The 26,447-nt window shown below is 46.0% G+C and overlaps 1 protein-coding gene across 9 annotated transcripts in view; it reads right to left on the bottom strand.

Annotated features, from left to right (window-relative positions):
• The window catches only part of ACAP2 (ArfGAP with coiled-coil, ankyrin repeat and PH domains 2), a 128,335-nt gene extending 102,368 nt beyond the window's left edge, over positions 1-25,967 (bottom strand). For 2 of the 9 annotated variants that reach the window (XM_042843843.2, XM_065557459.1), the window contains exon 1: positions 11,486-11,643. In XM_042843843.2, coding sequence (XP_042699777.2) covers positions 11,486-11,538 — 53 coding nt within the window. In that variant the 5' untranslated portion in view covers positions 11,539-11,643. Of the gene's footprint in view, positions 1-7,079; positions 7,892-11,485; positions 11,650-25,775 lie in introns of those variants that run through there. The other 7 variants (XM_065557455.1, XM_065557457.1, XM_065557458.1 and 4 more) reach the window with 7 other exon arrangements.
• Between the last annotated feature and the right edge of the window lie 480 nt (positions 25,968-26,447).

The following is a 26,447-nucleotide window of genomic DNA, read 5'->3' as shown; positions in this document are numbered from 1 at the left end:
TAGAGAACAGCACTCCCTAAATCATCATTTTCTTGGACATATCTATGCCCAGGTATATGAGGAACCAAGTTCACTAAGAATATAGCTGCAAAAAAAAGTCTATGTTTTCAAGTTTGTGCGTCTTTTCCATTTGTTTTATGGAATGTCCCTCTCCTCTCGCCATATAGCTTGACGGTATCTTTCGTAAGTTTGGGTTGTTTAGATAGTAAGGTCCTTGGAGCAAGAACTTGTGTTCATTTAAAGCACTACGCACACCAATGGCAATATTTCTCTTCTCTGAGAATCAGCTCCAGCTGGGGTTCAGGCGACAGCAAGTCTGTTTTGGATGGGAACCCCCAGCTGTTTATTTGCCAATATGTAAATTTCTCGCTTACATTCTTCTTCCTGCCAAAGAATGGCCACTTAAGCAGATGATAGTCTATTTGATTATGCTGACACCTGGCTGAGGTGCTGACTAGCCTTTTGTCTCTGAGGAACTGGTTTGGGCTGCTTCCCAAAACTGTAATATGCCTTAACAACATCATACAATTATCTGACTATCCTCTTGATTAAACACAAGTGGCAATGCTTAAAGATAGTAATACAGTAACTCCTCGCTTAACATTGTAGTTATGTTCCTGAAAAATACTACTTTAAGCAAAACGATGGTAAGCAAATCCAATTTCCCCATAAGAATTAATGTAAATGGGGGGGGGGTTCCAGGGAATTTTTCACCAGACAAAAGACTATATTAAATATTTGTACAGTATAAGTTTTAAACAAACAATGTATTACTGTACATAGCAATGATGATTGTGAAGCTTGATTGAGGTGGTGGAGTCAGAGGGTGAAACAGGGTGGGATATTTCCCAGGGAATGTCTTACTGCTAAATGATGAACTAGCACTCAGCTGAGCCCTCAAGGGTTAACTTGTTGTTAATGTAGCCTCACACTCTACAAGGCAGCACAAATGGAGGGAGGTGAGACAGCATGGCAGACAGAGACTCACACCCTGTGTGTGTAAGAGAGGTGCGCATTGCCCCTTTAAGTACGCTGACTCCACTCTAAATACATTGCCTTTTTAAGAACATCAGCAAGTTGAGACAGCAGCTGCTGCCAGCAAGCTCCCTCCATCCTAAGCCCTGTCATGTCCCTCCCCTGCTCTATGAAGATGGCGTAAGCGGGGGGCAGGAGTAGGGGGACACCCTGATATTAGCCCCCTTCATCCCCCCAGCACAGCAAGCAGGAGGCTGCTGGGAGCAGCTCCAAGGCAGAGGACAGGAGCAGCATAAGGCAGTTGGGAGAGAGACAGCTGAACTGCCAGCAACTGATAGCCTGCTGGGCGGCTGCCGCACAGGGAATTTAGGGGAGCGGGGAGCTGATAGGGGGGCTGCCGGTTCACCCTGGTTCCAAGTCCCCACCAGCTAGCTCCGGGGACAATTCCTGCTCAAACGGTACCGGGGAAAGGGGACTGGTGCCGTGACCAGGAGCAACCCTGCCTGGGCAGGGACCAACGACTGGAAGACCATCTGGGCAAAGGTGACCTGGGCCACGGCGATCTCTGATGGGAAGCTCGGCGGTACCGGCGGTACGGGAACCGGCACCACAACTCCCGTGTCCCACATCTTGTAGGTGGAGAGCACGTTAAGGACCTGGGCCTTCTAGTTGGAGACCTAGGATATGGTGCTGGGGTTGAAAAACACAGAGATGGAGATCTGCACCTGCAGCCCGTTGACCAAGGGTACTCCACTGCCCTGAGGCAGTCCCATGATCGGCTGGCCCTTAGATGTCGGGGTCTATCCCCAGCTTACCAAGTCTGCATTAATTCAGGAAAGTCCACAAACAAAATGTAGCTTTAAAAAGTAATTACACCTGTATAAAACTCTGATTCATATTTTACCCAAACTGATTTTGGTCCTAGCTTTTTCAGAGATTTCCTACCCCACACCCTCTTGTAATACTCTAGCAATTGGGACCACTTGAGGGGCTGATTTAACAGCCCCGTTTTAAACACGCTGGGACTAGCAGCAAGGTCTCAATGAAGGGGTCCCTGGGTCTGTAAAACCAGTGCCTAATCAAATACCAACTATGTCAATGGAAAGACATCTACTGGTGTCAAGGAGAGTTAGATCTTGTCCTTGACCTGCCAGAACCCATACCTGGTTACCTCCACAACATGCTGTAAGGATGCTGTAATTATCACAAAACAAAACATTTTCAACAGGAAATTCAGACTTGGAGGTAAACTCCAAAAACTCAAATATGTTAAAGTATGGAAATGCATAGTTGGGGCATCCAAACATTTATCTGTAATCTAATTGCATTATTAAAGGGCAAACTAATTATTACAGATGCACTAGATGCCACACACACCCTAACTTCATGGGGTCATTATCAAAGAGAAACTTTCAGTTATGAAAAACAAGAGCAAAATGACCATTAATCTTTTGAAAAGGCTTCAAATTTAACCAATGCACAAGATTTTAGTGAGTTTAAACTGGGAATTTTGATGTGTCTTTATTAATCTGTTAAGATAACTCAGGACAAAAAAATATTGTCTGACACCCAGTCCAAAATTTCTTTAAAAAAAAATTATTAAAATTTGGACCTTTTTACTAAACTAATTAGGGCTTGTCTAATGGTGCAGCTGCACCACTGTAGCACTTAGTGGAGATTGTACCTACACAGATAGGAGAGCTTTTTCTCGTAGGCATAGGTACTCCACCTCCCCAAGAGGCGGCAACTGTGTTGATGGGAGAAGCCCTCCCAATTAACATAGCGCTGACTAGATTGGGGGTTAGATCAGTATAAACTGTTTTGCTCAGGGGTGTGGATTTTCCACACCTGTGAGTGACATAGTAATACAGATATACGTTTGTAGCGTAAACCAGGGTTCCATGGATATACTTTTAAAATGCTAGAAAATTCAATCTGTACTCAAAGAATAAGTGTTGTAATTTTGGGAGGATATACGTTATTCTTTGTATAGCAAAGTGGCTGAATCCCTGCTTTAGGTGGAAAAAGCAACTCAATATCCTGCCAAAAATAAGTAATATAAATCCAACTTAAAATCAGGAAATATTCTTTTGAGTTACTGAAATCACAATGTGGTCAAAGAATTATACAGTTGTATTCACTCATTGTAAAAACAAGAACATGGCCAAGTCTAGTAAAGATTTTGACTTACACTTATTGTATCTGATAGTTATTCAACATGTAATTTAAAGCAGTAAACTTTTCTTAGCCAGAACATACACAAAATCAGAATTTCAAATACTGAACACACAAGAAGGGCTATACCGGGTCAGACCAATGGTCCATCGAGTTCAGTATCCGGTCTTGACAGTGGCCAATGCCAGGTGCTTCAGAGGGAATGAACAGAACAGGTAATCAAGTGAGTCATCCTCTGTCGCCTATTCCCAGCTTCTGGCAAACAGAGGTTAAGGACACCATCCCTGCCCATCCTGGCTAGTAGCCATTGATGGACCTATACTCCATGAACTTATCTAGTTCTTTTTTGAACCCTGGAATAGTCTTGGCCTTCACAACATCCTCTGGCAAAGAGTTCCACAGGTTGACTGTGCACTGTGTGAAGAAATACTTCTGGATGAAAAAAAGACAATACAACTGAAGTCAGTAATCTCTGCTTTAAAAGTTACTAAATTTGGCTTCCTTACATTAAAGAGTTGATAACATTTGGGATTTGAGATCATCCACGTTCGATCTTAAGCACTGTTCACCACATGGATAGTACACCTTTGACAGTTTACTCCCCAAGCTTACAGTTTCAGTAAGTGAGATCCTTTCCCCATAAACGCCATAGACTCAATTCCCTCAATTAAAGCCATATAACTTTTTGCAGAAAAAAAAATTATTGAAATCTTCACATTCTACCAGTACTACACAAAATGCAAAATATCCTGGGCAGATAATCCTAATTAATATATACAGAGGAAGTCTATGTAAAAGTTATATAATTCTCTATGCTAGAATAGATATGGTGAGTACATATGTATGTACACAATATTTTTAATAAAAAGGCATTATGAAAAAAGAATTGAAGTAGATAAAAATAGTTCAGTTTATGCTGCATGTTTCCAATATAACCAAAGAGATTAAGGTTTTACAAATATGTAAAAAACTGGATACACAATTCTTCAATAATCATCGTTTATATGTGCTAAGCCTTGAACTTTCAAGGTACCGAGTCTAGTCACACATTGTTCTATCTTAATTCAGATACTCAGGGCTGGTCTTCATTACGGGGAGATCGACACTGCTGTAACTGATGCAGCAGGGATCAATTTAGCGGGTCTAGTGAAGATTCACATAGCACAGTGGTTCTCAAACTTTTGTATTGGTGACTCCTTTCACACAGCAAGCTGCTGAGTGTGACACCTTCCCCCCCCCCCCTAAATTAAAAACACTTTTATATTTAACACTATTATAAATGCTGGAGGCGAAGCAGGGTTTGGGAGGAGGCTGACAGCTTGCAACCCCCCCATGTAATAGCCTCGTGACCCCCTTAGGGGTCATGACCCCCAGTTTGAGAACCCCTGACATGGCTGGAGTAGCGTAATTTAGGTCGACTTACCCCCGTACTGAAGACAAGCCTTTAGACTTTACATGTACAGTCTTAGACCATGATCCTGAAAACACTAATGCAGATGCTTACTATTATGCACATGCAAAGCCCCTTTAAATTCAACAGGACTACATGTGTAAAATTAAGTACACTGTCTCTGCAGGACCAGAGTGCCTTAATGTAGTATTTATATACCGTAAAATCTAACACACCACATCATAGCAACATACTGAAAGGAAGTTGCACACAATCGGGTGTGTCATCCTTCAGAAAGAAATAGAGTTAAAATATATGTGATTATATGCCTGTTTTATTATTTCCAGAAATAGAAAGTTTTACTCTGAACTAGTAACCAAAAATACCCCACCCCACATATTACATGAGAGAACAGTAACAGAAAAGTAAGTTCAGCTCATAGAATTTTTCCTATTCACTCCCAGGTATGCTGTTAAGATACAATTCTCTAAGTTTTATATTGTCCATGTGAACTGTTTATATTTGTCAGTGGTAGATTAAGACCAATATTTAAGTATTCACTTATGCAAACCAGTTACTTGAGTAAGCTGAGCACAAGGATGCATAACACATCAGTTTCCTCTTGTATTACCACCACAGTAATCCATATCCAAACATCTGCTTCTCACACAACTGATAAAATCAGCTTGCATTTTTATAAGAAATACTTGTTCATTTTTTACTTTAATGTTAACAGCATTATATTCTAATCTGAGGATTCTTCTGACATTCTCATTCTCTTCACAAACGCACTTTTTGAATCAAGAATACCTAAGATTTTTATATTACACACTTAGAACATATGCAAGGGATTTAACTGTACATTTTTATGGCACCTATACAACTCATGTAATCAATCAAGGCAACATAAAAACCCCAGTTCAGCACATAATCTTGGTACATGATATATTCAAAATAAAAAGTTAAACAGCTTGCTTTCTTACAATTACCTGGATTTCAAACTGACCGTTATTTTGGTCAGAGGAACTTATCAACTAAACTTTGGTTTCAGAGCACTGAGAAAAAAATGTTGAAGTCCCCAGAATATTTGCCAAAAAAAGATCTGGAGTCACAGGCAAGACTATCCCTTTTATGCAAGGTGTTTTCAAGCAAGCCTGTTAAAAAAGAAGTGCAATAATCTAGTCCTGCAATGGCAAAGGGTAAATGACCATTTCATGCTCTAATTAAGACAAAAATAAATGCAAACTAAATTTAGGGGACAGAAAAAGATATCATGTGTTCATATTTCTCAAGCAATAACGTTACAATTAACAGAACCACTAGTTTTTAATATGGTGGCAGGAATAATCAAGTCACCATCAACAAAATATGACGCTGCAACAAAAAAAGCTGTAAGTATTATTTCCATCTTTTCAGGAGAGGATTTGAGAAAATTCATAGTTCCTCATGGAGCACAGCACAAGAACTTAGTATCCTTACATTGTACCATGTCTTATATCAAGCCCATAAAATAGGGCTAATTATTCCCTGTGTCTACACTGGAATAGAGAACACTACTTAATTTTATCACATCACAGAAGACTACAGTAAACATAGTGATGACGATAATTACATTAATCTTCCAGTGCATGCAAGAAAAGTGAGTCAATCTCCCTAAAAGCAAGTAAACCACATCTTTTATCAAAAGTGTCACTGACACTGGTCAATATAACTTTGCCGCAAAAAGTCCTAGGCCTCTCATTGAGGTGCTTTTATTTTGTCCACAAAGCAACAGGAGTTTTGTCAGCAGAAGGAGCATTACAGCATGTACACCTCCACTGTTCTGTTGATGAAAGTTGACTTTTGTCAACAAAACTGGGCAGTGAAGACAAGGCCTAAGTCTCTCAGGACCATGAGGACAGACAGATGCCTCTCTCCCTTCCATGTTTCTATGTACTAAAACACAGGGTCTATAATCCAGCCCTTTAGCACCACAAATAGTAAAGGACAGATTTAAAGGTAAAGGTAGCTTTTGAAACAAATTTAAAATACTGAAAACAGAGATAAAGGAAGTGAGAACATTATTATTAAAATGTATCATCATTTGTACTGTGGTAGCACCAAAGGCCTCAATCAGAATCAAGGCCCCATTGTGCTGGCCACTGTAGTGACACACACAAAGATGCAGTTCCTTTCCCATAGAGCTTGAAACCTGAAAGCCAATAAGTCATTTGCACTGTTTAAGAGCAAAGTTCAAACAGCGTTCTGCAACTGATTAAATTAGATGTTGCCTATGCACCAAGCAAAATGAAAATTGCGTGAGCACCAAAACCATTATGACGCAGTAACTTACTGCAAATGCTACTGAAGGAAGCCTCTGGCCTACGGTTATGCTTTAAATAGGGTATTGTTTTTCAGATCCTCTCAGAAAAAGAGTAAAGGGACATCTTTGCCCCAAAGAGCTTACAGTTTATACTTAACAGAACATCAAGCAAGTGTCATTAAGAGACAAAAAGAGAAGGTATGAGAAAAGGGAACACTCAACAAAGCATGCACAAACCTTAATGGTTCCAATAAAATGGAGGAGCAGTGTTCTTTCTCTCTTCTTGTTCCATGATAGCGAGGGATAATTGGAGTTACTGGGGTTTATTTAATTGCTCAGGGAAAGCAAGGATGGTATAAAATGAGTCTGAAGACAGATATGTAAACATCCTGAAATGTTCAAGGGAGTTCTACAATTATAGGATCAATCACTAAACACACGCTGTCTCCAGCTCTCACCAGTCTTATTCTTGGTGTAGACAGCTATGCTGTCCCTGAGAAATGCAGTTGTCATGGAAGGTTGGTTACAGACAGTTGGGTGGTGCCTCAGACAGCTTGATCCCAGCCCATGGATCGGTTTGAAGATTAGAATCAGGATCTTGAACTTGGGCCAGTATTCAATGGGGAACCACAAATAGCACATGAGACCAGTTTTCCAAGACTGCACTGGCTCCCTCCTTGCTGCTTGTGGCCATTCGGGCAGTTTATTTTGATTTATAAAGCTCAGTGTGGTTTGTTCTTCACTACTGGAAACACTGCCTCACAACCTATGTGATATCATGACAGATGAAGTTAGGGTGTGTCACTTTAGGTCACAGTCCCTGAATCTGAACACTAGGGAACTGGAAGCCAGGCATCATCAATGGAAAGCCCTCAACTCTGGAATTTCCTCACTCCATTATGCTGGTAGATAAAGTCTGTGGACTTGCAAGGTCTAGTGCAGTTAGCACAGCTGGGAATGAGACAGTCTGGGTTCTGTTCTTAACTGCCAGTGATCATCATGTGATTCTGGTCAAGTTATATTTTCTCTCTGCACCCCAGTCATCTCACCTGTAAAATGGGAATGATAATATTTACTCACCTTTTCTAAGTGCTTTGGAAACCTCACACTTTTCATGCTTTGAACTGCAAATCACCATCATCATTTAGTCAGGTGTTTTCAGGAAATAGGGATCTATTTTGGCGTTGGCAGCTGTTTATTTTGACAGTAGTTTAAAAAATTAACAATTTATTAAGAGCACCCTGTGTGATAGGCATATTTTATAAATCCAGATATAAAATAAATTTGATAAAACTCAATATGGGAGAGAAAAACTAATATACAACTGGGCTTGAATGGTATAGATTTTTGTTATAATAGCAGTATGTAAGCACTCTGCTGGAACAGTGATACAAAGTATAAGAATAATCATAAGGACTCAGATTTGGTTTTTATTTTCTTTTAAAGTTACCTGTAAAGGAATATTGGTTTCTTTTACATTATAATAATATTTTACAAATATTTAGTGTTACCTCTATAAATGCTCAAGAAAAAATTTAGGAAAACTGGTTTACTAGACAGCAACAATAAGCCAAAACAAGTTGGTGGGGGGGGGGGGGGAGGGAGGGAGAGAACACGAACTAGATGGAAAATAAATGCAATGGATTTTAGCAGAACTGATTTTGTTACCGTTAGATATTTTTAAAAGATTTCCTAACTCTAAAAGTAAATTAGTCAATTGCACATTCTAACTTGCTCCTAGTTAGAGCAGATGCTCTGCATATGACAATTACCAATTCATATATCTGCTCACCTCTGTGTTTAAAGAGAAGAGTTAAAACAACCTGTTACACCACTTCAGACAATTACAAGCAGTAGCAAGGTCCATGAGCACTGCCCTCCTAAGACACTCAAGTACCCACCCACAAACAGCTGGGATTCTTACCAGCCTGCTGTCCTCAGACCCTGACAAGTTGCTCCACCTTTTTAATCAGACTCTGGCTAGCAGGTATCTGATCAATTTAAAACCTACCACCTTCTCAGGCTTTAAGAGAAGAGAAAGCTTTCATTGTTTGCACCACTTCCCAGTCTCTGTGGTCTGCTTTGAGGGGGCTGGAAGAAGTTTCTGCTAATCTAACCCACTGCTCTATTTTAGGTTCTCCTCTGCTGTTAACACTGCCTTCTTCTGCAGCAATTTATCAATTTCTTAAGCAGCACCCTGAAACTTCATAGTTTGTCAGTTTCATGACTGCTCATAGTACACCTGTCCCCCATATAATGTGACCTGATATAACACGAATTCAGCTATAACGCGGTAAAGCAGTGCTCCGGGAGGGAGTGGGGCTGCGCACTCCAATGGATCAAAGCAAGTTCGATATAACGCGGTAAGATTTTTTGGCTCCCGAGGACAGTGTTATATCGAGGTAGAGGTGTATTTGTAGATTTTCCAGTCCCACTTTCCGTTCTAGAGTCTGAATTTGTAAAATTTGTAATACATGACACATTTACAAAAGTTCTTGAATACTTGTGATATTCTAGGTGAATTCAATCTATAAAAATACTAAAGTTCTTTTTTGTGAGCTCACATTACAGTGCATTAATTATTCCAATGACTATAGAGGCTTTTCTTTTTAGAAAGTGATAAATTAAAATTGACAATCCTTCATGCAAGCCACTTTCTCCACCAGCCAACTAGGGTATGGGTGGTGTTTTTGTATTACATGTCTTACCTAATATGTTATAAATATGCAAATCATTTGGATGTCTCCGAACTATACTCATTCATCACAGGCCAGACTGAAACAATGTATAAATGAACCCATGAAAAGCAAGTAAGGGCACATCTTCACTACCCGCCGGATAGCGATCGATCTATCAGGGATCGATTTATCACATCTAGTGTAGACGCGATAAAATTGATCCCCGATCGCTTTGCCGTCAACTCAGGAACTCCACCGCAGCGAGAGGCAGAAGCGTAGTCGACGGGCGAGTGGCAGCAGTTGACTCGCCGCCGTCCTCACAGCCAGGTAAGTCAACCTAAAATACACAACTTCAGCTACACTATTCGCGTAGCTGAAGTTGCGTATCTTAGGTCAACACCCCCCCATAGTGTAGACCTAGCCTAACAGGTCCTTTTATATACTGCAGATTTGCTAGTCCAATAGGATACTTTAGCTAATGTCACATGGATGAACAATTCTCAGATCAGTCACTTTGGGAAAGGAATATGTTATAACACTACAGACTCTACTCAGGGATTAAAAGTTATTTTATCTTTAGCTAAGAATGTTAACCAGCAAACATTTTAATTGTACAATTTTTCTTGCTTCTCCCTAACATCTGTACTGTAGTTCAGAAACTAGACAGTACCCATGGTATTCTATTCAAAACTGCCAGAAACTAGAATTCACAACAGCAGTGATAGAACTGGACACTTCTTGCCATTGCTTTTTAAAATGAACTCATTGCAATGTCTAATCAAATTTTCTGAAAGGCTGCGACAGTTACATAAAACTGGAACAGCAGACTACATTTTTCATTTGACTATTTACTAAGATCTGCAACTATCACCCACAGCAGATACATTTCCACATATTTAAAATTTGCTGCTGCTTTTTAAAATTGAAACTAAGAGACTTTGGTTCTGTTGCCCTGTATTTATTTCACATATTAGAAAGGAAGTTATCCCACAGTTATAAACAAAGAAAATGAGTCACAGCAACAGAATCTGTTCAACCAACCTCTGATTTAAGTTGTCACTGTTTAAATATGGTTTGTGTTTTTAATTTCTGCAGAGTACACAAGCAGGATCTTAATAAGACTTGCACTTAACAAATAAACGGAGACTTTTCTCCAAGTAGTCTTTGCTACCTCCGATAAAGCTCCTTGTCCCAATTCAGTTCTCACAAGACAAACCCTGCTCCAGGGCCCCTCCCCAGGGCAACTTCTTCATTTGGCGTAAGTTATTCACGCCTATGGAGAGAGCTGTGTGTCCATTTCCTGGTTTAGCTTTAGATTTGTGTTTTAAGCGGGGGTGCAGAAAGAAACGGTCTCAGGAAACCTCTATCCCCTAACAGGGAATGAGTTCTGCAGAAACGATTGTAGAGCGAGTAAAACGAGTTTACAGAGGAAATCTCTTTCCACCTACTGTTACTTTCCAACTCTACAGCACCGCCCCCCGTTTAGCCGCTCAAAGCACTCGGCAATGCCATGGTCCCCGGACACTCGGCAGTGCCATGGTCCCGCTCCAGCCCCGCCGGGCTGACAGACCCGAGAGAGGCTCCGGGAAGCCAGGGAGAGCGGGGCTGGCATGCCCGCTTGCCGGCTGCCCGCGGCCCCACGCGCCGGGGGGAGAGCGGGGCAGGGCGGGACGGAGCGGGGCAGGGCGGCAGACGGGTCTGGCCCCACACCCCTGAGGAAATGGAGGCGAGGCCCCCGAGTCCCGAGCCGGGCTCGCTCCGGATCGCTTAGGCACGTGCCGGGCTGCCCGGCCCGCCGGGACACGGAGCTCGGGACAGGGCCCCCCTCCCGCGGGCTCGGGCGGCGGCGCCCCCTGCACTCACTGCGGGGCGGCCGGACAGCGCCCCGCGCCCAGGCCCGGCCAGCCCCGGGGCTCGCCCCCCCCAGTCTCGCCCCCCCCGGGCTCGCCGCGGCCCCGCCCTCACCTGAACCGGGGCGAGTCCTTCAGACACTCCTCGAAGTCCACCGCCACCTTCATCGTGGGGGCGACGGGCAGCGACCCCGGGCTGGGCGGGGCGGGACTAGGCGCGCGGGGCGGGGCTCCTGGCGGGCTGGGGGCGGCCGCAGCCGTTGCTACTACGCCTATGCGAGACTGAGAGACGGCCCGCTGAAGGGACTGACAACCCAGCCAGCCAATCGGAAAGCGAACTGCCCAGGTTTGGCCAATTCTGGGGGGACGTAGGCGGTGCTTCCCGCTGCGCCGCCTACTAGCTGAGTGACAACTAGATTATCCAATCATATCAGGAGTTTAGCCGGCCTGGGCAATCACCAAACGCAGCAGGAGGCGATACTGCTACGCCCTCCCTACAGCAGTGACACGCAGGAAAAGATAGCCAATCACAGAACGCGACAGGGAGCTACTTCCGTATGCCTCCCTTTCCTCGTGAATGACAGCCACGCAAGCCAATGGAGATAGACAAAGTAAAAACGTGACAGCTGCCCCCACGTCGTGCCGTCTTCTGCAGCTCACTGACAGTTAGATCGACCAATCACAGAGGGGAAAAGCAGTAGGCGGGGCTTTGCAGCCACGGAGGACGGACGAGAGGCCGGAGCGGGGCTACTCGTCATGGGGCGGTGACTCTGCGCCCGTTGAGCCGACGTGGACGGGCGGAGATGAAGCACCCGCCCTGCCCATGGCTCCCCGCGGGGCGTGGCGGGGCGGGGTCTGGCTCCGGCGCTCTGCTCGGGCAGTAGAGCGCCTGCGCCAGCCGCCGGGGCTGCGGAACTCCCTGCCGCAAGATGGCGAGAGGTTAAGATGCCCAGGGGCAGGATCTGCCCCGTGGCCTCCGTGTCTCAGGCTCTGCAGGCCACGTTCCGAGCTAGCTGTGCTCCGAGCCCTGCCGGCTCAGCTCAGCACGTGGCCAAGACCTGAGGGGCAGCGAGCACCCCGCTGCTGGAGGGCGCAGGACAGCCAGGTCTGAGCTGACGGCTGGCCTAGCCCTACCCCTGCAGCGTCAGATCAAAGCCCTTGTCATGCAGGAAACCCCTCGGTGGACATCATGGGTGTCTCCTATAGCCACTTCTTGTGGTACGCTCCCTTCCACAGGCTTAAGGAGACCTGGGCCAGCAAGTAGCGGTCTAATACCAGTTCATTTTAAAACCAGTCCTTTAAGAGAAAGCCATGCCAGCTAACTAGCGAGTTGGGTCCCTGCCATTCACTGCAGTTAGCACCCCACATGAGGTTGCTGTGGTGTAGGGTTGCCGATCCTCCCCCATTGTCCTGGAGTCTCCAGGCATTAAAGATTAATTTTTAATTAAAGATGTTCATGGGATGAAGTCCCCAAGAATTCATCCAACCAAAGTTAACAGCGGTGCTGTGGTGGAGCACTAACCTTACACAGTAACCAGCCCCAGACACGTGTGTTACCCTACTACCCGCAAACAGCAGCAGTGGTGCAGCACTAACATTACACAGTAACCAGCCCCATACACGTGTGTTACCCTACTACCCGCAAACAGCAGCAGTGGTGCTAGACAAACACCACAAGACAGACCCCAGTTACAGTCCTGACCTTTGCACATAGTTCTGACTCATACTTAGATCCTTTGAAGTCAGAGGATTCTTACCCCTGAACTACTTCTGTAAGAGTTAAAGGAGTGGATGCCGCTGTGGTAGTATGTGAATAGTAACTGCTGTATTTTAAAAGCAGTGAGTAAATATTTAACTGCTGACAACCCATTAAGACAATGCTCCTGTGGTGATTTGACTCACTCTAGGGAAGGGTTCACTCAAGCCTCTGGCCATAAAGAGAAACAGATGCAATTGTACTAGATTGCAAGGAAAATTGTAAAGCTTGATGCTCAAGTCATCACAGAAACCACCTGAGTCCCTTCAAATTTACTCTTTGTTTTTATACTTTTAAAGCAGCCAAGACTTTATCTCCATTTAGTATTTTTATATGTTACACATCCATGGAAGAAAAAAACATCCTTGGTTCAATTAACAACTGTTACACACTTCAGAATATGATTTTGGGCAAATTGCTTAGTCTCTGACTCAGTTTATCCCTCTGTGTAACGAATATAGTAATCACTCCTCATGTAGATATTGGAAAGCTTCCTTCATTGAGAACATAAGAAGGGGCATACTGGTAGAATCTAGCCCCATATCCTGTCTTCCGACAGTGGCTGCTGCCAGATGCTTCACATGGAATGAACAAAACAGGGTAGTTTTCAAGTGATCCAGCCCATCATCCAGTCTCAGCTTCTAGCAGTCAGAGTCTTAGGACATCCAGAGCAAGGGGTTGCATCCCTGCCCATCTTGGCTAATAGCCATTGATGGTGGACCTATCCTCCATGAACTTACCTACTTTGGAAATAATGTTTTTATACTGGTAGAGATCAGGGCATCCTTGTGCTATGCAGTATACAGACAAGTAACTCGAAGTCAGTCCCTGCTTGGGAGCCACTACGCTCTAGGATTCAATGGCTCTAGGATTCTGACAAGATGAACAGCTTAACAACAGACAAAGAGAGTTGGGTAACACTACAGAAATATATTCTTGCATAATTAATAGTCACTGTAAACAATGATAGTGCTAAGAACATTGAGATTCACATGGAAGCTGCTACAGCTGTGGAAAGTATTGCTACAAACAGGCAGAATTTTCATGTCATTTTCTGCAAGGAAGCAAAGAAATTCTGCAGGGATGGGGGCGTTTTCTGTGGAGTACCACAGAATTCCCCCAGGAGTAATTCTAGTAATAGATCAATACCATACTCATGTTAGGATTCCTTTTGTTCCTAATACACTTTGAAAAGTTTTCATTGTCCTTAATTTTGCTAGCCCTTCTTGTGTCATTTTGCACAATTTTAGCTTTTGATATTTATAGCTATCAATTTCTCCTTTTTTTAATAGTTGCTTTTATTTCCCCTATAGGGTTGGGTTTTTTTTAATACCAGTTGAGCCTTCTCTCTCTGTTGTAGCATTTTGGGCAATTAGTAATGTATTCTTAAACAATTCCCTATCATCATTCACATTTTTTTTCTTTACATTTGCTCTCCCAGCTTCCATGGGAGGATAGATTAAAGAGACTGTTCAGCTGGGAAAAGAGACAACTGAAAGGGAGGAATAGGAATGGTGTGGATAAAGCCAATAGGGAAGTGTTATTTACCCTTTCACATAACAAAAGAACAAGATCACCCAATGAAATTAATAGGCAGAAGGTTTAGAACAAACACAAGGAAGTATATTTTCACACAATGCACAGTCAACCTGTGGAACTCGTTGCCAGGGGATGTTGTGAAGGCCAAAACTATAACAGAGTTCAAAAAAGAACTAGATAAATTAATGGAGGCTAGATCTATCAATGACTATTAACCAAGATGGTCAAGGATGCAATCTCATGCTTTGGGTGTCCCTGGCCTTTGACAGCCAGAAACTGGGTTTGGAAGAGAGGGGATGGATCACTCGATGTTTTCCTCGTCGTTTTCATTTCCTCTTCATGTTCATTTCCTCTGAAGCACCTGGCACCAGCCACTGTCAGAAGACAGCATCCTGGGCTAGATGGGAACTTTGGTCTTATCATTCTGACAGAATTCCCAACAAAGACTGTCTGTCTTCCTTGGACAGTTGGAAATCTCTTTGTGGGCGCACTTGATTGTCTTCTGGGTTGGGCTTAGTAGCCATCCAGGTCCCATGCAATTCTCCATTCCATTAGATCAACCAGATCGTCAGATATTTTCTTCAGTTTCCATGCTAAGAGCTTGATAATGATTGCACACTTCTACTTATGTGTAATTCCTCCTGGTCCTGTTCTGTCTGGTGGTTGCGGCCTGCTCATCCTCATTTGGCGCTAGCAGTGTAGAATGCTACCTGGTCCTCTTGCCTCTGGTGGTAAACTGCCCACCACCCTCTCTGGTTCCTTAGTGGTCAGTTCCTTTCTTTCTTGAACCTGGGGTTGTGATGCTTTCTGAATCAGGTTGTCCAAGTTCTCCTTAACCTCTCTGATGCTCTGTCATGTCTGTACTTTGTCCTTCCAGGCCACAAATCTTTCTTCCAGCACCGCCACCAGCTTGCACTTGGAGGAAATCCATTCTGGGAGGAAAAACATGACATCTGTTGCAGGTCACAGCTACTGTTCCATCTTGCACTCCCTCCTGTAAACACCCTTCAAAACTCCTATCAGCCAGTCCTATTCGCCTGCTCAGAAGTCTGCCTGGCAACTGACCTTTAAACAAAGTCTTGCTTCTTAGCTCCACCCCTTCACTGACGGAGGGGTTAATCATTCAGACTTCAAACATGGTCTGATCAGACACCCCCAGGTTCAAGCGACTGCTCCTTGCGGAAACATGAACAGACCTCTCATTTGGCCTGCTTAGGGGCCCAATGCCCCAGCCACATGGCCCTCATGGAGTCAAAAACAACAAACAGGACACACAATTCACCAAGTCCTTGTACCTCCAAGCACAGGAACTATAGCTACTCCCTCCAAAATGCCCATTTGCTCTTCCTTTCCTCCCATATGTACCATAAGGCAGAATTTAAAATCCTTGTGATATTACATAACCTAGATCACTGCTTCATATATCTCCCATCTCAGATTTGCTGAGTGACTATACTGAGATCAGAACATTTCTTTTTTTTACTGTTGCATTAATTTCAGGAGAATATGTGGGCCCAAAAAGTTAACAGTAATAGTTTTAAACAAGGTTCAAGGTTCTGAGTACAAAGCCCTCAGGCCCTTTAGTACCATGGCAAACACACCATTAAAAACATGTAACTTTTTATTAAAGATACAGAAAAAGTAAAAACAGCTAGGCCATTTGAAATATAAAGTATTAAGCAACTTAGGGCTAGTCTACACTGGCAACATTAAAACGCTGCTGAGCCTCATCAGAATTTGGGGAGAAGAGGCTGTCCAATCCCAATTGCACTCCAGCCGTAGGAATTATGATACCTATGGCCAGATTTCATGATGCATGACAGAAAGGGGCCATGACCAGAACACACTGCAGTGCAGGGTCAAAGTAAAGGAGCTGTGGAACGCCTACCACAAGGTGCAGGAGGCAAACCGCCGCTCCGGTGCTGCGCCAACGAGCTGCCGGTTCTACAAAGAGCTGGACGCGATACTCGGAGGCGACCCCACCTCCACTATGAAGGCCACTGTGGATACTTTGGTGGCTCGCATGCCAGTCAAGAGTGGACTGAGCCAGGAGGAGGAAATGATGTGGAGGGGCAGGGGGACCCAGAGGCAGAGGACAACTCAGAGGTCAGAGATGCATGCAGCCAGGAGCTCTTTTCTACCCCAGAGGAGGCTAGCCAGTCACAGCTGTCGGATCTTGGCAAAGCGCAAACAGGAGAGGAGGCCCCTGGTAAGTGGATTTGATTTTGGGAATCGCTGAAGCGAGTTGTTGGGGGCAGGAGGGTTGCAGAAAGCAGGCTTGTGTCCATGCAATGCACGTACCACCACATGCCTAGTCCGAGCGGCGGAACAGGATGTTGATTGACTCCCTCACTTCACGGGATCTCTGCCTCAGAGATCCCCAGGAAACTCTCTTGGAGATACTGGGCAATCTGCTGCCATAAGTTCTTTGGGAGAGCTGCTTTGTTTCTTGCCCCATTAACGGTAACTTTCCCACGCCACTGTGCCATCACGGGGGGGAGGGGAGGAAGAGACCACTGCTGCACACAGGCGAGCTGCATTGGGGTCAGGGTGGAAACCACAGTCTTGGAGAAGACCCTCCCTTGATTCTCTCCTCACCCTCAGCAGCGAGATATCTTCCATAATAATCACATCCTGTGGAAAGTGTGGGGACAGGAATGATTATCAGGCCCCCCTACAGTGCTGGCTCTCCCCAACAGCCATGTATCCAGTGTACAGTAGGGTCCAGGAACACTGATTTCCCCTGCCCCTACAGCTACTCAGCATTTTGGGGGTCTTGTGGCTCATGTGTGCTTGCCTGGGATCAGCCAGTTAGTGACAGGTGTGTGAGTACTGGCTGTGTTTTAAATCACTGAATCAGTGTTTTGTATTGCAAACAATACTGTTTCTGTAAAATGTTGCATTTTGGCTTCACAGAGATGACCTTAGGAGCCCAACCTCCCTCTTTGTTATCGCCGACTGAACGGCTGCGCAGAATTAGAAAGTGGCCAAGAAGAACTAAGGAGGACTTTCTGCGTGACTTTATCATGCACTCCACGGCCGAGAAACAGGAATTGAAGGAGTGGCAGGACAGCGAGATGATGCCAGAATGAAGCCACGGAGCGGCTCTTAAATGTTATGGAGCACCAAGCGGGGACACTCCAGGCAATATTAGTTCTGCAAACCAAGCAGCTCCGTGCCCGCCCTCCCCTGCAGCCATTGTCGCAAAACTCTTTCCCATGCTCTCCCCAGACACTGCCAACACACTCTTATCAATCTTCTGGCTCCAGTCTATATCCATGGCGTTCCACTCCTGCCCCATCACACTCCAGCCCTGCAGACTCCCAGTACCCCCTGCACTCAACACCCGTCCCTCTGCAGTTTGGACCTGCTGAAGTACAGTACCCACTGCACTGTACTCCAAAGGAGAAGGTTGGATATGATCCCTGAGCATACACAGATCTTTAGCAGTCCTGGGACCTTCCCTTCCCCCATCCCCCTCAGTGCTCATGTGTTTTTTGTTTGTCTCTCTTCTCCAGCTGTTTTTTAATAAAATAATTTTGTTGGTTTGGAAGCAATCTTTATTCTATTAATTGAAAGCAAACACAGCCCTGCAAAGCAACAGACAATTATCTTAAACCTTCATATTGCATCTTCTGCATCAATCACAATCACCTCCTAGCATTACAAGCACTGCACTCCTGAGCATAGCAACAAATATTAGTGGCTTTCAGCTTCAAATTGCTGCCTGGCCCCGCGCTGTGGCCCTCTAATAGCCCTGGTCTCTGGCTAGTCAACCTCAGCCGCCAGGCACTGAGCCTCTGTGGTCCAGCCCTGAGTGAAGCTTTCACTCTTTCCTCCACAAATATTATGGAGCGTACAGCACATGGCTATAAGCATAAGGATATTGTCATTGGCGAGGTCCAGCTTCCCAGATAGGCATTGCCAGTGGGGCTTTAAATGGCCAAAAGCACACAACAGTCATTCTGCACTTGCTCAGCCTATTGTTGAACCGCTCCTTGCTGCTATCAAGTTGCCCTGTGTATGGCTTCATAAGCCACGGAATTAAGAGGTAGGCAGGGTCTCCCAGAATCACAATGGGCATTTCAACTTCCCCTACGGTGATCTTTTGGTCCAGGAAGAAAGTCCCTGCTTGCAGCTTCCTGAACAGGCCAGTGTTCTGAAAGATGCGTGCATCATACCTTTCCGGACCAGCCTGCGTTAATGTCTGTGAAATGCCTACAGTGATCCACAAGCACCTGGAAAACCATTGAGAAATACCCCTTATGATTAATGTACTCAGTGGCTAGGTGGTCTGGTGCGAGAAATGGAATGTGTGCGCCATCTATTGCCCCTCCACAGTTAGGGAAGCCCATTTGTGCAAATCCATCCACAATGTCACGCACGTTGCCCAGAGTCACGGTCTTTAGGAGCAGGATGCGATTAATGGCCCTGCACACTTCCGTCAACACGAGTTCAATGGTAGACTTTACCACTCTGAACTGGTTAGCGACTGATCGGTAGCAGTCTGGAGTAGTCAGCTTCCACAGTGCAATTGCCACGTGCTTCTCCAACAGCAGGGCAGCTCTCATGCTCGTCTCCTTGCGCTGCAGGGCTGGGGCGAGCTCATCACACAGTCCCAAAAATGTGGCTTTCCTCATCCAAAAGTTCTACAGCCACTGCTCATCATCCCAGACGTGCATCACGATGTGATCCCACCGCTCAGTGCTTGTTTCCTGAGCCAAAAAGTGGCATTCCACTGTGGTCAGCAACTCCATGAATGCCACAAGCAATCTCATGTTGTAGCTAGTATGAGTGGCGAGATCAATGTCGCACTCCTCTTGCCTTTGTAGTTTAAGGAATAACTCCACTGCCACTCATGACGTTGAAAGATGGCGCCAAATGTGGATGGAAGCACAGGGATTGCTGGGATGCGAAGCAATGCATCATGGGACATTGGGACAGGACTCAGGATGCTCCGCGACCCCCTCAACCTCCCACAACTCTTAGCGGCAGAAGAGGAAGAAATGTTCTGTGGGATAGCTCCCCAGAGTGCAACATACCAAATACCGCTGTAAGAGCGAACACGCTATTGCACAGGCAGCTGACAGTGTGAACACACAACAGCGGTTTCCCTTCAGTGCTCTCTGAGCGGCGCTGTAACTCTGCCAGTGTAGACATGCCCTAAGTCTTCTGTTAAGCTAAATAGATTGAGCTCCTTGAGGCAGCGATTTTCCAATAGCCCGGTTCTCCTTCCAACTTTTTTTTTTCTTTCAAAGGACCCCAAAAGAGAATAATGAACGAAATAGCCCATCTCCTCATTATTTTGTCCATCAAGTAGGTCTAATTTCTGAGACACCAATTTTGGTCCATTATTTCTCTCCCCTACTTCTCTTGTTTACCAGGCATGATCTTAACAGTCTTTGAGTTGTAAGGCCTTTGCATTTGGATTAGTTCAGTCTACGTCCCTTTTGCATCTTTTCCCCAGCAGTATTTATTGTTTTAGGTTATTGTGTCTTTTATGAACTTTCACTCACTCTTCATAATTAAGCTCACAATTAGGGTACATTTGTAGGTCCCATTATTACCACCTCACCCAGCATTCATCTTGCCGCCAAGGCTAGCTCATCTAGCTCTCCCATCTGGGGGCAAGGAGGGGACAGAGTTGGGTTGGGGATTTCGGGGAAGGGGTTGGAATGGGGGCAGGGAAGGGGTGGGAAGAGGTGGGGCAGGGGCGGGACCTCATGGAAAGGGGTGGAGCCAAGGGTGGCAGGGGTGTGTGTGTCAGTAATGCAGCCCTCGGGCCAATGTACTAGTCCTCATGTGGCCCTCATGGTCATTTGAGTTTGGGACCCCTGGATTAAGGGTATGTCTACACTACGAAATTAGGTCGATTTAATAGAAGTCAATTTTTTAGAAATTGATTTCATATAGTCGATTGTGTGTGTCCCCACTAAGCGCATTAAGTCAGCAGTGTGCGTCCACAGTACCGAGGCTAGCGTCGACTTTCGGAGCGTTGCACTGTGGGTAGCTATCCCACAGTTCTTGCACTCTCCACCGCCCATTGGAATTCCGGGTTGAGCTCCCAATGCCTGATGGGGCAAAAACATTGTCATGGATGGTTCTGGGTACATGTCGTCAGGCCCCCCTCCCTCAGTGAAAGCAACGGCAAAAAATCGTTTCTCCCCTTTTTTCCTGGGTTACCCATGCAGACGACATACCACGGCAAGCATGGAGCCCGCTCAGCTCACTGTCACTGTATGTCTTCTGGGTGCTGCTGGCAGACGCGGTACTGCATTGCTACACAGCAGCATCCCCTTGCCTTGCAGACGCCAGACGGTACAATACGACTGCTAGCCGTCATCGTCATACCGTGGGTGCTCCTGGCCAACCTCGGTTAGGTTGGTCGGGGGCGCCTGGGCAGACATGGGTGCTCCTAGCTGGCCTCGGTGAGGTCGGTTGGGGGCTCCTGGAGAAAAATGGGAATGACTCCAGGTCATTCTCTTCTTTAAGTTTCGTCTAATGGAGATTCAGTCCGGCCTGGAATATCATGCCAGCTGGAGGCTTCAGCCTCAGGCTGCTCTCCCAGTCGGCAGCACCGCACGGTCACACCTACCCCAGCCTACCCCTTGCTCCCATGGCTCATGAAGCCTGGACAGTAGTAAGGAGCAGTTCAACTATAGGCTGAGCAAGCGCAGAATGGTGGTAGAATGTGCCTTTGGACGTTTAAAAGCTCACTGGCGCAGTTTACTGACTTGGATAGACCTCAGTGAAAGCAATATTCCCATCGTTATTACTGCTTGCTGTGTGCTCCACAATATCTGAGAGAGTAAGGGGGAGACGTTTATGGCGGGGTGGGAGGTTGAGGCAAATAGCCTGGCAGCTGATTATGTGCAGCCAGACACCAAGGCGGTTAGAAGAGCACAGCAGGGTGCGCTGTGCATCAGAGAACCTTTGAAAACCAGTTTCATGACTGGCCAGGCTATGGTGTGAAAGTTCTGTTTGTTTCTCCTTGATGGAAACCCACCCCCTTGGTTCACTCTACTTCCCAGTAAGCCAGCCACCCTCCCCCTCCCCCCTTTGATCTCTGCTTGCAGAGGCAATAAAGTCGTTGTTTCAAATTCATGCATTCTTTATTAATTTGTCACACAAATGGGGGGATAACTGCCAAGGTAGCCCAGGAGAGGTGGGGGAGAAGGGAAGCACAGGGGTGGGGTAGTTGTAGGGGCACCCCCTACAATGGCATGCAGCTCATCATAGAAGTGGCATGTCTGGGGCTCTGACCCGGAGCGGCCGTTTGCCTCTCTGGTTCTTTGGTAAGCTTCTCACAGCACTGCTGCGGGTCCCTGTTATAACCTCTGTCCTTCATGCCCTTGGAGATTTTTTCAAATATTCCAGCATTTCGTCTTTTGGAACGGAGTTCGGATAGCACGGATTCGTCTCCCCATACAGCAATCAGATGCAGTACCTCCCGTTTGGTCCATGCTGGAGCTCTTGCAATTCTAGGACTCCATGGTCACCTGTGCTGATCAGCTCACTACGCTGGCCAAACAGGAAATGAAATTCAAAAGTTCGCGGGGCTTTTCCTGTCTACCTGGCCAGTGCATCAGAGTTGAGAGCGCTGTCCAGAGCGGTCACAATGGAGCACTCTGGGATAGCTCCCGGAGGCCAATACCGTTGAATTGCGTCCACACTACCCCAAATTCGACCCAGCAGGGTCAATTTCAGCGCTAATCCCCTCGTCGGGGAGCAATACAGAAATAGATTTTAAAAGCCCTTTAAGTCGACAAAAATGGCTTTGTTGTGTGGATGGGAGCAGGGTTAAATCAATCTAACGCTGCTAAATTCGACCTAAACTCGTAGTGTAGACCAGGGCTAAGAGGAATTACAGGGCCAAAACCAGACTGACATGCTAAAGCAACCAAATGCAGGCTCTGGCTAGCCTGTGGGTGGGTGGCACCCCCAGCCATGACAGACATTGGACAAAGGGTTCAGGGAAGGGATTTGGCTGCAGGACACTGACTTCCATCGTCAAAGAGCACCCCCCTGCGGCCCTGCCTGAAGCCAGCCAGCCCCCCCTCCCCGCCCGCACCAGCCCTGCACCTCCTGCCCTGCCTGCAGCCAGCCCCGCACCCCCTGCCCAGACTCCAGCCAACCCTGCCGCACCCCCTTGCCCTGCCTCCAGCCAGCCCCACACCCCTTGCCCTGCCTCCAGCCAGCCCCACACCCCTTGCCCTGCCTCCAGCCAGCCCCACACCCCTTGCCCTGCCTCCAGCCAGCCCCACACCCCTTGCCCTGCCTCCAGCCAGCCCCATGTCCACTGGTGCCCTGCAGTTCCCAGGGCAATAACCCTGCACACCTGCTTCAATGAGGGGGGCAGGGAGCAGTTGGGACCCACACATGTGCACACCAGCTAGGGTGACCAGACAGCAAGTGTGAAAAATCGGGACGGGGGTCGGGGGATAATAGGATCCTATATAAGAAAAAGACCCAAAAATCGGGACTGTCCCTATAAAATCGGGACATCTGGTCACCCTAGCACACCCCCAGGGTAATATATAATTTTATTATTTATATAGTTATGGAAACTAAATAATACATGGAAGAAATGAAAGGCTTTTTTTTTTACGTTTTTTTTTTTTTGGTTAGTCATCCATACCGGGGCCCCGCAAAAAATGTTCGAATTGGGCCCCGCACTTTCTAAAGCCGGCCCTGCCTGCAGGCGGAAGTCCTGGTCAGCAGAGGCTTACCAGCGTCCAAGGGAAGTGTTGGCACCATATCACACACAAGCAGCAGCCAGGCCTGCAGCATCTATTTTACTGTATGAACTTGCCTTCAGCAGCTCACGGACAAAGTTCCAACACAAAGGACAGTGTGCAAAGACGAATGACAGCTGCAGAAACTCTGTGGTTGCACCCTGTCATTATGGTTACTAGAGGGGATATCTGAGGGAGACTGATTATTGTTGTGGGGTTTATGTATTCATCTGTCCTCTGGTTCCCCTAGTTTTCCCTTTACCCCATTCCTATCCTTACCCTTTTTTGTAACTTAACCCTCTTCTTTCCTCCAATACATTTTTTTGTACTGTGGCAAAGTTCCTCCTCTACCTTGGTGGGTCCTGCACTTATTGGCGGATTTGCTCACCTCAGTGATCTTCCCCTCTGGTGGAACCCACAGTCTGGGTCAACTCCTCCTGTGTCTGATCAGGAGTTGGGAGGTTTGGGGGGAACCCGGGCACACCCTCTACTCCAGGTTCCAGCCCAGGGCCCTGTGGATTGCAGCTGTCTATAGTGCCTCCTGTAACAGCTGCATGACAGCTACTTCCCCATGGCCTCCTCCAAACACCTTCTTTATCCTCACCACAGGACCTTCCTCCTGGTGTCTGATAATGCTTGTATTCCTCAGTCCTCCAGCAGCACACCCTCTCAGCTCCTTGTGCCTCTTGCTCCCAGCTCCTCACACACGTGCCTCACTAACTGGGAGGCTTTTAATTAGTTCCAGCCAGCCCTTGATTGGCTTCAGGTGTCCCAATCAATGTAGCTATTGCCACTGCCTTCTAGAAGGATCTTAATTGGTCCCAGGTGTCTTGATTAACCTGGAGCAACTGCCATTTGGTTACCATGGTACCAAGGATTTGTTTAACCTGGGGCTAACATACCTGTTCCTCACTACTTTACTGTAGCCATCTGGCCTTGCCCATCACAGTACATAAGAACGGCCGTACTGGGTCAGACCAAAGGTCCATCCAGCCCAGTATCCTGTCTGCCGACAGTGGCCAAAGCCAGGTGCCCCAGAGGAAGTGAACCTAACAGGCAATGATCAAGTGATCTCTCTCCTGCCATCCATCTCCACCCTCTGACAAACAGAGGCTGGGGGCACCATTCCTTACCCATCCTGGCGTTAAGTCCATTAATGGACTTAACCTCCATGAATTTATCCAGCTCTATTTCAAACCCTGTTATAGTCCTAGCCTTCACAACCTCCTCAGGAAAGAAGTTCCACAAGTTGAATGTGCGCTGTGTGAAGAACTTCCTTTTATTTGTTTTAAACCTGCTGCGCATTAATTTCATTTTGTGGCCCCTAGTTCTTGTATTATGGGAATAAGCAAATAACTTTTCCTTATCTACTTTCTCCACATCACTCATAATTTTATATACCTTCTTAAACATTATCTATTCTTTTTCACTCTTGATGCCTAGAAGTCAGAGGCTAATTTATTCACCTCCCCCCTCCCCCCAAGGTGCAGAACAGCCACTGAGAATCCAGTTTCACTCTACCCACCACCAAACAGAGGGAACACAAGGGTCCTAGGGCTCATTGATATTCAAGATGGGTCATGGAGTCACAAGAGAGTGAGGATCAAGCGCCCTCTCCCCCATAGGGAGCATGGGTGCTCTGTGCATAAGCCCCATCCCGTATGGGGGCTGCCAAAGGCGGCAGCCAGCGAGAAGTTGAGGTCCCACCCTAAGGAGGGAAAGGGACACATTCAGCCAGCTCTCTGAACACTGAGTAGGTCACTATGTTAAGCTGAAATAGAACAACGTTTTGCCCTTCACTGCTTTCCTTCGTGTTGTCCAGACAGCTTTTCACCTCAGGTACATCAAATCCTGAACTTTCTCCCTGCCCCCCCTGGACACTCCCAAAATTTTGGAAGGCCTTAATGGTGATCCCACAACTGCAGTGAGCTTTAGTGCAGAATTCCCAGCCCGGACCTGAAAACAGGTGGATCCCCAGGGTACAACGTGACTGACAGTATCGTACAACATTCTGATTCAAAATTTACCACTACACAATGTACAGAAGGACACAGAAGAATTAAGAACTGGCTGACGGATGTCAGAAAGGAGTTTGCCCCGGGGAAACATCTAATGGGGGTAGTCCTAGGGGAGTTTTACAGGGATTAGGAAGAGGCCTGACATTATTCAATGTTTTCATCAATGATCTGTAAATAAATATAAAATCAGTGCCGATAAAATTTGCAGATGACAACGACTGTCAGAGTGGTAAATAATGAGGATCCGGATCAATTAGTAAGCTGTGTCCATTCAAACAAAATGGGTTTTAGTACAGGAAAAAAAAAAGTTATACATCTAGGATCAAAAAATGCAAGTCATCCCTACAGAATACAGACCTGGAAAGCAATGATTCTGGAAAGGATTCAGGGGTCACAGAAGACAAACAACTGAACATGAACTCCCAGCGCCATGCTGTAGCAAAAAGGATTCATGCAATTCTTGGATGCATAGAAAGAGGAGGGTAGGGAGGTGGTATTTCCTTGGAATAAGGCACTGATGACACACTGGAATGCTGAATGCAGTTCTGGTGTCTATATTTTAGAAAAGACAGAAAAAAAAAATCAGAGAAGGTACAGAAAAGAGCCACAAAAATTATTCAAGGGCTGGAGAAAATGCCTTCCAGCGAAACACTTCAAGAAAGAACTCAATCTGTTCAGTTTATCAGAGATTGAGAGGTGACGACCTACATGGGGAAAAAATATTAAGAATTCTTTAATCTAGCAGAGAAGGTCATAACAAGAACCAAGGGCTGGAAGTTGAAGCCAGACAAATTCAAAGTAGAAATATGACACAGTGAGAGTGACTAACCATTTGAACAAACGACCGTGGGAAGCGGTGGATTCTCCATCTCTAGCTGTCTTCAAATCAGGACTAGATGCCTTTCTGGAAGATGCTTTAGCTAAACAAGTTATTGGGTTCAACATAGCAGTATCTGGGAGAAATTTGATGACCTGGGCTGTACAGAGGGGGACATGAGATTTTCTAAAGCAGTTCTCAACCCGGGTCCA

Source organism: Chrysemys picta, chromosome 9, assembly GCF_011386835.1.
Source record: "Chrysemys picta bellii isolate R12L10 chromosome 9, ASM1138683v2, whole genome shotgun sequence".
Lineage (NCBI taxonomy): Eukaryota > Metazoa > Chordata > Testudines > Emydidae > Chrysemys > Chrysemys picta.
Note: the sequence above shows the minus strand (reverse complement) of the source record. Positions and strands in the feature narration are given on the sequence as shown.